At 39.2% G+C, this 13,774-nt stretch overlaps 1 protein-coding gene across 2 annotated transcripts in view; it reads right to left on the bottom strand.

Annotated features, from left to right (window-relative positions):
- Nucleotides 1-280: 280 nt before the first annotated feature.
- LOC115217149 (amidophosphoribosyltransferase-like) overlaps nucleotides 281-13,774 on the bottom strand; it is a 31,528-nt gene continuing 18,034 nt past the window's right edge. The window contains exons 3-11 of one of the 2 annotated variants that reach the window (XM_029786765.2): nucleotides 11,836-11,969; nucleotides 9,721-9,833; nucleotides 8,549-8,685; nucleotides 7,672-7,770; nucleotides 6,695-6,823; nucleotides 4,931-5,058; nucleotides 3,302-3,523; nucleotides 1,994-2,114; nucleotides 281-1,177 (exon numbers count right to left, since the gene is read on the bottom strand). In XM_029786765.2, the coding sequence (XP_029642625.1) occupies nucleotides 1,035-1,177; nucleotides 1,994-2,114; nucleotides 3,302-3,523; nucleotides 4,931-5,058; nucleotides 6,695-6,823; nucleotides 7,672-7,770; nucleotides 8,549-8,685; nucleotides 9,721-9,833; nucleotides 11,836-11,969 (1,226 nt within the window). In that variant the 3' untranslated portion in view covers nucleotides 281-1,034. The remainder of the gene's footprint in view (nucleotides 1,178-1,993; nucleotides 2,115-3,301; nucleotides 3,524-4,930; nucleotides 5,059-6,694; nucleotides 6,824-7,671; nucleotides 7,771-8,548; nucleotides 8,686-9,720; nucleotides 9,834-11,835; nucleotides 11,970-13,774) is intronic. The other variant, XM_036507300.1, reaches the window with a different exon arrangement.

Below are 13,774 nucleotides of genomic sequence, written 5' to 3'. Positions count from 1 at the left end.
TGATGTTTTTCCCTACCAATGCAGCTTTAAGTTTTCCATTTCTAAACTTCACCATGAACAGACTGCCTGCTTGTTCACTGTTGTATACCATTCACAGTGAACATAATGGATTCTCTCACTAATTTCACTGACCACAATATTGAAAATATTTAGCAGCCACCAATGGTAGAAAATGAACACAGAACCAGGTTGCTAAATTCTTAAAAAAAATATATAAAACAATACTGGATAAAATATAAAATATAAATTATACCAGCCCCAAAACAAAAAAAAAAGGGGGTAATATTACTGATTGTTAAATTCATCTTTAGAGTGGACATTTACTTCTCTCTCACTCATACATATATGTGTGTGTATGTATGTATGTGTATATGGCCGCAGGAGTGATTTGTAGATGGGAACTTTAGTGTTAAACATAGGGCAGTAATCTGTTTAGCCAGAAAAATCACGGCCGCATATGACAAGATACTTTGGGGGAAATAGAAAATGGAACCTAAACAAAGGGAGGTAATAACGTTGATTTCAAATCCAGTCTGGAACAAGAGATATTTCAAGGAATTAGACATCTGGTTTCAATCAGAGACTGCAAGTTTGTGAGAGAGTGTGTGTGTGTGCACACATATATATTTAGAAGGTTGTTTGGTATGGCTGGTCAGAGAGAGAGAGAGAGAGATCATTGATTTCGCATGTATAAAGAGATTAGTTGTACAGGCGACTTGTCAGAATCAAATGGATAGAGGCAAAGACCAGTATATATAAATATACACACACACGCATTCTCACCTGATACCACAATGATGAGAAACTTAAGTTACAAGACTAAAGTTCAGTTTCAACAAACCACACACACACAATGTCGTAAATGTCTACTCTAATGATGAAGTTAATTGGATCAAACAATTCTAATCTCATCAACAAACACTCATCTCGGACATTTAATTGAAAATCTATGAATTCTTTAAATGCAACATCCAAGAGAGAGTGAGGAAGGAATGAACTGAAAATATCAACAGCTTCCTCTGAGTGTCTTCTTTTTACCAATCTAGTTCTGCAGGATAATTTCCTGTTAAGCAGGCAGCACAATATCCATTTTTACCATCATCTTCCATATGTTTAGCCCCTTTCTTCACGGCTAAGTGGAGCCCCTCAACAGAGAGATATTCTAAACTGTCAGCACCTGTTTGTAAAAGACAAGAAACAAATGAAAGAATAAATTAAAAGATTTGAAGCCAAGTTTTGTGTCTACAGGTGACTTGACTGTATTCGGTATTAACTATTATTTCTATATATGCACTCACTATTTCACTGTACTAATAACTCATTATCATCATCGTCGTTTAACGTCCACTTTCCATGCTGGCATGGGTCAGACGGTTTGACTGAGGAGTGGCAAGCCAAGGGGCTGCACCAGACTCCAATTTGATTGGGCAAGGTTTCTACAGCTGGATGCCCCTCCCAATGCAAACCACGAGTGTAGTGGGTGCCTTTTATGTGCCACTGGAATGGGAGCCAGTCAGGCAGTAAAAGTTGGTAATTATAATGGTTTAAAATTTTGGCACAAGGCCAGCAATTTCCTGGGGTAAAGGTAAGTTGATTACATTAACCCTTGTACTCAACTCATAATTATTTTATCAACCTGGAAAGGATGAAAGGCAAAGTCAACCTTGGTGGAATTTGAACTCAGACCTTTAATAATCATAAATAATCATAAATAATCATAAATAATCATAAATAATCATAAATAATCATAAATAATCATAAATAATCATAAATAATCATAAATAATCATAAATAATCATAAATAATCATAAATAATCATAAATAATCATAAATAATCATAAATAATCATAAATAATCATAAATAATAATAAATAATCATAAATAATCATAAATAATAATAAATAATAATAAATAATAATAAATAATCATAAATTCTTAGCAATGTGATTGTTCCAAAAGATGACAAAGTCAGGATGACCAAACATTAATTTACCTAAATGTTCTGCCAGTTGCGAAGAATTAAATTGGTTAGCAATCAACTCCTCCTTGGTTGGGATGTTGATACCCATATAACATGGGTATTTTACAGGTGGAGAAGCCACCCTTATGTGGACCTGGAAAAAGATAAGAGAGGAGATCTTAGAGCAATAATGGACACAAAAACCAAATGACTTCATATTTACACCTAAAATGTGAACATCGATCAATGAAATAACTTGAAATACAAAATTATATTTAAATGTGAAAAACTATTGAATTACAAAGTCTTATTTATATATCTGCCCCACCACCCCCATCATACTCTCATCTCTTGTGAACACATGGCTACTGGTGCCATGTATGAAGCACCCACACTGGTGTCACACATAAACCACTTGTGTTGGTGCCACGTAAAAAGCAAAAAGCACCCACGACACTCTCGGAGTGGTTGGCGTTAGGAAGAGCATCCAGCTGTAGAAACTCTGCCAGATCAGATTGGAGCCTGGTGCAGCCACTGGCTCTCCAGACCTCAGTTAAACTGTCCAACCCATGCCAGCAAGGAAAACAGACATTAAACGATGATGATGATATGAAATAAGTATGTGGGTATGTGGCTTAATGGTTAACTTATTCAGCTCATAACTGCAAGCTCATGAGTTCAATACCTGACCTTGAGCAAGACACTTTATTTCACATAGCTCCAGTCCACTCAGCTGGCAAAAATGAATTGTACCAGTAATTCAATGGGACCAGCCTCGTCACATTCTGTGTCACGCTGAATCTCCCTGAGAGCTACATTAAGGATATGCACATGTCTGTGGAGTACTCAGCCACTTGTACATTAATTTCACGAGGAGGCTGTTCCATTGGTTGGAGTAACAAGAACCCTCGTCATCATAATTGATGGAATGCTAATTAGGTGTTCTGTTGTGTCTGGGGAGAGTCATTTTATTTTTGTGCTTTATAATTTAACACACTCACCGGTGAAATTTCCACTTATTTCTTATTTTTATTTTCCTAAAATTTTGTTAGATTATAAGGCACAAAAAGAAAATGACTCTCCCCAGACACAACAGAATATGCTTCAACACACCAATTCATATAAAGAATCTTGCAAACCAAATCCAAAAACGAAATAATTATGTGTTGGATTATAATTAAAATATTATAGAAATATGTAAATAACGAAACGTTTTTTGACTGACAGCTGGTAACATTTACCTGTCGTACCTACACCTGACAATTCAGTGTCTGTTTGTTAGGCACTTTATAATTAAAGAGAGAGGGAAGAGCGAAAGAGAGAGTGGGGTTGGAGACTTACTTCTGTAGCTCCTGAGGTCTTCAGTAGTTTAATGATTGGTGCCATTGTTGTTCCCCGTACAATAGAATCGTCAATGAGGACAATTCGTTTGCCTTTGAAGTTCTCTGTCAATGCACCAAATTTCTTAGCGACGCCAAGCTGCCGAAGTCTCAAGCTCGGCTGGATGAATGTTCGACCAACATAGCGATTCTTACACAATACTTCACCGTATGGAATACCAAGCTAGAAACAGAATGCAACAGAATACATAAATATATATAGATACAGGCTACAGTAAATAAATTGCTGTCTGAATTGTGCAAAAATGAAATTTGTTGGTCTCTCTCTCACTCAACTGCGTCCCACACAAAATAATGAAGGGGGTTGCAGTCTGGGGAGTCAGGTGGCCAGATGTTAGGGGTGATGTGGTTGCAGAAATTGTCTGACAGCCACGACTGGATTCTCCTGCTTGTGTGGCATGGTGCAGAGTTCTGTTGCCAGACAACACACATGTGTGGTGTGCGCTAAGGCAGTGAGATTGAACTGAGAACCCCATGGCTGAAAGCAAGATCCTTAAATACAAGAGACATTATTAACCAGTAATTTCGGAAAGAAAAGAACCATGTTTCTTTCATGAAACTTCAAACATGACTGTTTGTATATATGTTGGCCTGGCTGTGTGGTCAAGAAATCGGCTTCAGTCACAAGGGTTTGGGTTCAGTCCCACTGCACAGCACCTTGAGCAAGTACCTTCTACTATAGCCTTAGACTGACTAATGCCTTGTGAGTGGATCTGCTAAATGAAAACTGTGCAGAAGCCCACATTATATTTGTTTCTCACGACTTAACTGGTGTTGGTTTGTTGATGTCCCTGTAACTTAGTAGTTTGGCAAAAAGAGACCGAAAGAATATGTGCCAGCCTTAAACCTTTTGTTATCAACCCAGCTGAAACCGGCTCTGGCTCTGTTGTACAAATGTCTTGTTTTCATAAGTTTTGAATTAAAATCTTCCACCAAACATTAGTCACAAATCATGTTCCTAACGCCAGCTTAATGATAATGAAGTTATTTTACTAAATACTTTGTTATATTTAAAGTAATTGAAAGAAACACACAGAGCGTCTCAAAATAAATACGGTAACAAAAGGGTTAAAATAAGTACTGGGATGAATTTGATTGCTGAAAACTTTCAAGGCAGTGCCCCAGCATGGCCACAGTCCAATAACTGAAACAAGTAAAAGAAACCAGCAAGAGATAGCTCTGTGGTCCACACACACACACAGAGAATGTTTCTCTTCTCTGCATCAAGTTGAAGACCATAATGTCTGGCGGCAGTAGTATTTCTTAAAGAAATCATAATGGAATAAAAGGTGGCAAGCTGGCAGAATCGTTAGCACGCCGGGCGAAATACGTAGCCGTATTTCGTCTGCCATTACGTTCTGAGTTCAAATTCCGCCGAGGTTGACTTTGCCTTTCATCCTTTCGGGGTCGATAAATTAAGTACCAGTTACGCACTGGGATCGATCTAATCGACCTAATCCGTTTGTCTGTCCTCTCTGTGTTTAGCCCCTTGTGGGCAGTAAAGAAATAGAAATCATAATGGAATATGTCTGATATAGTCTACAGGAACATAAGAAATGTCTATATTTACCATTTCGGCATAAGCCATGGCAGCAGGTGTTGCTGATTCAGGGACGGTGCTGACCAGGTCTACGTTAACAGGGAATTCTATGGCCAGTTGTTGACCACACCGCTTCCTCACAGAATACACCATTTGACCTGAAAACAAGCATCAAGTAGCACTGAGAAGGTCCAAAATCTCTACTTACCACCATTAATCATTTCATGACAATATGTCTAACAAAATTCTTGATTATTTTTGAAACCCAAGCAAGATCTTGGAAATATTTTGGACAACGAGTCACTTCTACATTATCAAGATGGTGTTTGGAATATAACTTAACAAAAAATTCTCTCTCACATATATATATATATACAAGCAAAACGCCCCTCCGTCCAATGGACGGTGCTGAGTTGTCAAACATTTAAACAAAATTTTCTCAAAACAACTTGTCCGACTCCCATAGGCCTCTCCTCTAAGAAACACTGATTTAACCTAAATTTGAGACACCGTGTATTTTTCTTGTGTACGCCTAGTATCGATCGCAACAGCTGATGTACTTGCACGTACAAATGCACGTTCCCACGGCTTTATCGACCACATTCTCACCTGGAATCGATTTTTGTAATTTTTTCAAGACTTATACACACCCTGATACCATTGGTATCTACATATCAAATTTGAGCGCAACCAGATGGAGGATGCCTGAGATTCGAGAAGAGACACAGACAGACAGAATGGATTTTATATAATAGATATCATTCCAGCACTGCCAATGGACAAGAGGTGGTGTCAGATGGACTGGGACCCAAGGCAGCCGATGTCTTGGACTATTCAGTAACAGGGTGTCTCAGATGAGTCATTAATAAAGGAGTCTCATTTAGTTTGGTTACATGGCACCGAAGGTAGCTGTGGGGAGGGAAAAGGGTAGTCTAAAACCATGGGTGACTTCAGAGGATTGATAAAATGGCCTCAGGGTGTTGGTATTAAAAAAAAATGTTCAATAGAGTTAGGTCTTTGTCCTGTGAATATGAAATAACCAACTGTTTTATATTCTTCCATAAAAGATGAAGGAAACGGTTGACATGTCTCACATGCCAGATCTTAGAACAGCTTACAACCCAAAGAAGCATTAAACTTTACCAATAAATGCAATTTTCATCAATTCAGACAACCATTGCTCCCACCCTGGAATTTCTTCTTTTTTTTTCTTAAAACCTTGGCACTTGTGCCAGTGGCACGTGAGAAACATTCAAGCAAGGTCGTTGCCAGTGCCGCTGGACTGGCTCCTGTGCAGGTGGCACGTAAAAACACCACTTAAGCGTGGCCATTGCCAGTACCACCTGACTGGTCCTCATGTTGGTGGCACGCAAAAGCACCCACAACACTCTCTGAATGGTTGGCGTTAGGAAGGGCATCCAGCTGTAGAAACTGTCAGATCAGATTGGTGCCTGGTGCAGCCATCTGGTTCGCCAGTCCTCAGTCAAATCATCCAACTCATGCCAGCATGGAAAGTGGACGTTGAACGATGATGATGATGATTTACTTGTTTCAATCATGAAAAGTTTAGTTGAATTTGATTTCCAACACATATTTTTAAGTCAAGTGGTATATTGATATTTTTTGCTGAACTGCTAAGTTACAGGGATGTAAACAAAGCAACAAGGGTTGTCAGGTAGTGAAGGAACAAAACACACAGACACACACATACACTTACATATAAATATATATATATATACAGAAATATTAATTTATTTATTATCCATGCATAGATTTAAATAATTCATATCAAACCTTCCATAATGCTGTCCGGTCGGGCAAAATAGACATACTCGAAGATGCAGAAAGCAGAAGGTTTGTTGCCAGGGCAAGGAACTCGACAAAGGGACTTAACTCCACTTTGACTAATCTCAACTATTTCACCTGCAAAGAAATGGAAGACAAAAATAGTTTAACAGAATTTATTTATTTATTTAGAATTTATTTATTTATTCACAATTGAGAATTCATTTCATCCCTACTCTGCTCTCTCTCCTTTATATCACTTTCTTCTGTTTTAGAGAAAGACGCATTAGATAATGTATTCCAAGGTAGACAATGTAGGGTCCGCTCATTCACAATGCAGCCATATTTTACAGTTGGTATGAACAAAGAATTAAAGAAAAAAGGTCACATTATATTGAATGTGATCGATAATATCGAGTGGAAATGGGGGGTGCTGTAGTTCTGCAGTGCCTATACATGAACCGTCGATGATGGAGCATTAATCGGATGAAATAGAATAAAACATAAGGTCAGAGAATACTGATATAAAATGGCTGTGATTGAAAGTCAAACAAACAAAACCAAGCAGGCACAGCAATGGTATAAGACTACATTCCCTTTTCGTGCCACCCGCACTATTTGTGGTTGCTATTAAAATAACTGTCATTTTTAACCCTTTTGTTGCCATACTTTTCTGGTGCAATACACTGCTTTGGTTTCATTTAATTCCAAAAATAAAGAAGAATTAACTAGAACTATTTTGTCCTTTAGTGTTTGAAACAAATTAACATGGAATTTTGATGGAAACCCTTAATTTCAATCACTTTAAAACTCCATGTTTGTATAATAGAACCAGGGGCAGGTCTCAGGTGGTTTGGAATCAGAGCAGTTTACAACCATATTGTCCTGGTCTGATCTCTGTTGGTGGCACTTTGGGAAAATATCTTGAAAAGTAAAATGAAGTGAATTTACGATACAGATGTGCAGGCAAAATGGTGGAAACTTACCTGGTAAAACTTCTCGGATATATTTGGCACCAACAGCTTGGAATGAACAGGATTCTGAAGAAACCAGCCAACCATCAATCTGTTTATAAACTTCTTCATCTAACGATTATAAAAACAAAAAACATAAAAAAGTCAAAGAATATTGATTTAAAACTAACTTCAGATTTATAAACTTGAGATCAAGATTGGAGCCTGGTGCAGCCTTCTGGCTCACCAGTCCTCAGTCAAACCGTCCAACCCATGCCAGCATGGAAAGTGGTCAGTAAAAAAAAAAACCCACAATTATTATTATTATATATACTTCATCATCATCATCAAGGTGGTGAACCAGCAGAGTCTATACATTCTGAGTTCAAATTCTGCCTAAGTCAACTCCACCTTTCAACCTTCGAGGATCCATTAAAAAATAAAGTTACCATTGCAATCCATTACAAACCAGGAGCTAAGAATTCCTGAGTCTGATCTTGCCTTTGACTTTGTTCTGGCAACTTCTGCAACAGCAATGGTGTTGAGCTTTATCAGACTCCACTGTTCCTTTGGACAGCATTGGTGGTGTGGAGAGGAGAGACTTGCTGAAGGAGTTATTCCTGGTCTTTCATACAACTTTACTCAAGCCTCCACTCTTCAATGTCACTTCCTTCCATTCTACTCACAAACACCGAAGTGAGACTTTTTGGTGCAGATTCTTGGTCTCATGGAATATACAGACACCAAAGATATTCTAAGAGTGGTGGAATGTCAGATAAAGCAGTGCTGCTGCTTAATTTTTGAGTTTAAATCTTGCCAAAATAGTGTTTTACCATCAATCTTTTAGCATTGATAAAAAGACAAACACAACAAAAAACGAAATGGCACACTGGGCCATATTGTGACTTACCTGTGGTGTTGATTGATTGCAGCTGACCAATACAAAGTGGACGGTTCCCAAATGGATCTCGGACAGCATAGATCTTTGATTTATGCATGATTAGCAGAGAATACGATATGCTGGTGATTTTCATGAGATTCTTTATCCTTGAGAATATACGAGGCAGTCGTTTATTTATAATTATAATGATTACAACAACAACAAACACACACACATCAACAATGTTAATAATAAGGGTAACTATGAAGTGGCATAACATTACCTTTAATTATATACAGCTTTACACAGACCAACACACGTTTCAAATGCACCAATTAGTAACAGTGTGGCTGTGTGGTAAGAAGCTTGCTTTGCAACCACATGGTTCTGGGTTCAGTCCCACTGTGTGGCACCTTGGACAAGTGTCTTCTACGATAGCCTTGGACCGACCAAAGCCTTGTGAGTGGATTTGGTAGACAGAAACTGAAAGAAGCCACTGGCCTTACCTAGGCAATGACTAGTGACCAAGACCTTTGGAGATATACTGTGCTTGAGAAGAACAGACAAACCAAGTGAGACCATAACCCGTGGCCTATACCAGTGGTATATAACCAGCCCACTTATGAGTTCCCTTCATTCATTGGACAATAAACTTTGCTTGTGAAGACCTGTTGAGGCAAGTGAAATCAAAATTGCTGACGTGGTCGATGACAGTACTGCCTGATTGACACTCAACACCATCTGAGTGTGATTGTTGCCAGGGCCGCTGATTGGCTCCTGTGCCAGTGGCACGCAAAAGCACCCACTACACACTCGGAGTGGTTAGCGTTAGGAAGGGCATCCAGCTGTAGAAACACTGCCTGAACAGATTGAGCCTGGTGCAGCCTCCTGGCTTCCCAGACCCCAGATGAACCGTCCAACTCACGCAGGCATGGAAAATGGATGCTAAACGATGATGATGATGATATATATGGAAGTTCAATAAAAGGTTAAATCCCTCATTAAGGGATACCAGCAAACTGGCCCTCGTGCCGGTGGCAGGTAAAAAGCACCCACTACACTTTATGTAACCTTTTGTCTTTTCTTTACATAGGTACCAAGGGATGGTACATGTCATGTATATGAATGATGACAACATTGATGATAATGATGATGGTGATAGTGGTGGTGATGATGATGATGATGGTAAGTATAAATTGTACCTTGTGATCCAGTTACATCCATTTGGTTCTCCCTCCTGTGGTGTGTGTGTAAGAACTTGTGTTATTAGTTCACTGTCGGTGCTGGTAGAAAGACCCACTCCATGCCTAAGTAACTGCAAAATATTCAAACGGGGTTTTACAAATGCAAAAGTTTTGTTTGTAGAACATTTGTAGGTAAAATCTTCAATGTTTGTAGAATATCTCAATGCAAAAATTATGTCAGAAATTAATATTGGAAACTCTTGTATCCAAGAATACTTCTTGATTCCCTGGCATCACTAGAAGATTAACGATTGATTGGAGTTGGGCCAGTCGCAAACCTGGGCACCAAACCATTAATCTGTTAATCGTTAATTAATGAAGTTAATATTTTTGTTAACGATTTAACTTTGGAAATCATTATCAGACTAATTAACTTCCATTAATTCAAGTCAACTTGAGTTAATAGAAGTTAACTTCAATTCAATTTAAGTTAACGGATTTTATAGTTTTGGCACTTTTTAAAGGTGTTTTTAGAACAAAAACTGACTTTTTGAATAAAAATTAATGTTAATAGATTATTGATAACTTCCGTTACATTTTTAACCCTTTTGTTACTGTATTTATTTTGAGATCCTCTGTGTTTCTTTCAATTAATTTTAAATATAACAAAGAATTTAGTAAAATAACTTAGTTATCATTAAGCAAGTGTTAGGAACATAAACTGCGACTAAAGTTTGGTGGAAGATTTTAATTCAGCGCTTAAGAAAACAAGGCATTTATACTACAGAGCCAGAGGTGGTTTCAGCCGGGTTTGTTAATGAAAGGGTTAAAGAATTAACTGATTCACGGTTACCAAAGTTAACTTTTCAATTAACGGTGCCCACTTTTGTCCAGTTGCCATCAGTGTCATTGCATATCATACACTTGCAGAGCATCAATAACACTGCAACGAAAATCTTCCCGATTAAGCGAGAGTTCTCCACATTCCTTGTCCCTCTTGTCTAAGAGCTCTCTTGGTATTGTCCATCCATTGCATCCTTTCCCAGTGGCTTCCACAAATGACCAATTGTCCTAAACTTTGCTGCTACCACAACCAACGTCATCACAACTACAAAGTGTTGCTGTTACCTGTCGGCACTTTACCATTGATGACCACTACAATGCATACCACCAGTAATACCAACATAGATTGGTTAACTTCACCACTACTGTTGCCAACCCTGCCACATTCAAAAGCCCTGGAGATGGTACTGTGTGAAAAGCAGCCAGCAAATGCTGTAAAAAGTGGTTGGCATTAGGAAAGGCATCCAACTGTAGAAACCATGCAAAAAACCAGACAATGGAACCTGGTGCAGCACTTGTTAAGCCATCCAACCCATACCAGCTTGGAAAACAGACATTAAATGATGAGGATGATACATACACACATATATGTGCATGTATGTGTGTGTATAGCTATGTATGTGTGTCATCATCATCATCATGGTTTAACGTCCGTTTTCCATGCAGGCATGGGTTGCATGGTTTGATTGAGGTCTGGAGAGCCAGGAGGTTGCACCAGGACCCAATCTGATCTGGCAATGTTTCTACAGCTGGATGCCCTTCCTAATGCCAACCACTATGAGAGTGCAGTGAGTGCTTGTTATATGCCACTGGCACAGGAGCCAGTCGGGCGGATCTGGCATCGATCACGTTTGGATAGTGCTTTTTACGTGCCACCAGTACGGGAGGGCCAGTCAGGTGGTACTGGCATCGGCCATGTTCAGATGATGCCTTTTACATGTCACCAGCATGGGAGTCAGTCAAGGGGTACTGGCATCAGCCACGTTTGGATGGTGCTTTTTACGTGCCACCAGCACGGGGGCCAGTCAGGCAGTCCTGGCATTGATCATATGTGTGTGTGTGTATATATACGACAGGCTCTCTTTTGCTTGTATCCACTTACAAGTCTTTGGTCAGTCTGAAGCTATAGTAGAAAACAATTGCCCAAGGTGTCATGCAACAGGACTGAACCTGGAACCATGCAGTTGGGAAGCAAATTTCTTACCACACAGCCATGACTGCACCTATACAAGATTATTTATTTACAGGTCTTAAATTTGTGCCTATCTGTTGAACTGCTAAGTGACTTACCTTCTTTCTCAGAGACTTGGCATTAACCAATTCGCCGTTGTGCGCCACACCAATCTTTCCGTGTAATGTGTCAACCACAAACGGTTGGCAATTGATGATGTTAGAAGATCCAGCCGTGGAATAACGTGTGTGGCCTGCGGAAGAAACACAATCGTAGAGATTTGGCTGGGGCAACAGTGGTTATTTTTAAAATACAAACTACAGATTTTACAATATATTGTACAGTGATGATAGTAGATAATAGTGAGGTATGGTGCAGGAAAGAGCTGGACATCATCATCATCATCATCGTTTAACGTCTGTTTTCCGTGCTAGCATGGGTTGGACGGTTCGACTAGGGTCTGAGAAGCCAGGAGGCTGCCCCAGGCTCCAGACTGATCTGGTAAAGTTTCTACAGCTGGATGCCCTTCCTAACGCCAACAACTCCGAAAGTGTAGTGGGTGCTTTTTACGTGCTACCGGCACAGAAGCCAGTCAAGGTGGTGCTGGCATCAAGAGAAAATGTGATAAGGGCTAGAAGGATTCTAAATGATAAAGATGGTAGCAAAATGGCAAAATTCTTAAAGTGTCAGATATAATGCTTGCAGTATTTCTCCCAATTCTCTTCACTCAGAGATCAAATCCTGTGATGGTCAACTTTACCATTTATCCTTTCAGCATCAGTAAAAAAGAACCAATTCAGGGTGATGCATTGGTGGAACTTTTTGAGGGTTGAGAGAGATGATGCCAAGAGGTATGTGTTCCAACAGCAATGTCTACAAAGACACTGGTGCCAAGCTGCATCAGCCCATGTTTGGTGGTCTTTCTCGCGGATAAACATTGATGATGTACAAAGGAGCAATTTGCATGCATGGACAAGTCTTAAATCTTATCCTGGTTGATGCATGACCAACATTAATTGAAGTGGGGCCCGCATGGTAGTGAGAAATGTGGTAAGGAAGGCTTTATGGAGGTTAGGAATTAAAGACAGCAACAGATGTGTGGAGAATAAAGATGGATGGATATGAATGATACTAACTTACATGTGCTAAAAGAGTGCCACATGGTTGTGCAATGCGGGAAAACATCTTTTGGATGTGCTAATGTTAATCCACATTAATGATAGGCGGAATATGCATGAAGTGAGTGAGTGGGCAGGTAGTTATTGATGAGATCATCTCTACTGTATAGAACATGGAAGCAGTGAGATGCTACATGGTAGTAAAATATGTAAATTCAATGAAAGAGATCCATGAAGGAAAAAGAGAGAGAGAGAGAGAGAGACAGAGAGAGATGTGTTATAGCTAATCTACATGATTATACATGTTATTGCTAATCTACATGTTGGATGTGTTATTGCCAATCTACATGAACGATAAAGCTGAAGTAAGGCAAGTGACAAGGGGGATTATCCCTTTTATTGCCAGATTTATACTGAAATCTGTTGCCTTTCTTCCATTCAATTGTGAAAATATTTGGCCCAGATATTCTACCTGTGTTATGCTCAAACTGACCAGATCCAGCCCCTCACACCTACCCTACAATGTCATTCTAAAAACAATCATTGAAATCTTGATCCTATGAAACAATGCATGATTAATTCAAAACAAGGTGAATAAATATGCTTTAAAGGGCTGGTCCAGGAATTTTTCAAAGAGAGGGCACAAGCTCAGAAAGGAATACAATTCCAGGAAAAAAGGGTCTAATAACATTATTTAGAAGAGTGCACTTCTTTTCTTGAGGGGTCACGTGCCCCTCAGTCCGATCTGCCCCTCCTTTATATTTGACAGAGTAATCTGAATGTCAAAGGGCCAAGCTGGTGTTGGGACTTACCAGAACATTAAATTTTGATGAAAGGTTTTGAGATCACTTTAAATCGAGATGCTTGTAGCCTGGGGGCAAAAGGTAGTTCCAGGACGCTTGGTTTTAAAAAGGTAAAAAATATCAACCTACATATGTTG

This window comes from Octopus sinensis, linkage group LG11 (assembly GCF_006345805.1).
Source record: "Octopus sinensis linkage group LG11, ASM634580v1, whole genome shotgun sequence".
Taxonomy (NCBI): Eukaryota; Metazoa; Mollusca; class Cephalopoda; order Octopoda; family Octopodidae; genus Octopus; species Octopus sinensis.
This window is presented reverse-complemented; position numbering and strand designations above follow the sequence as displayed.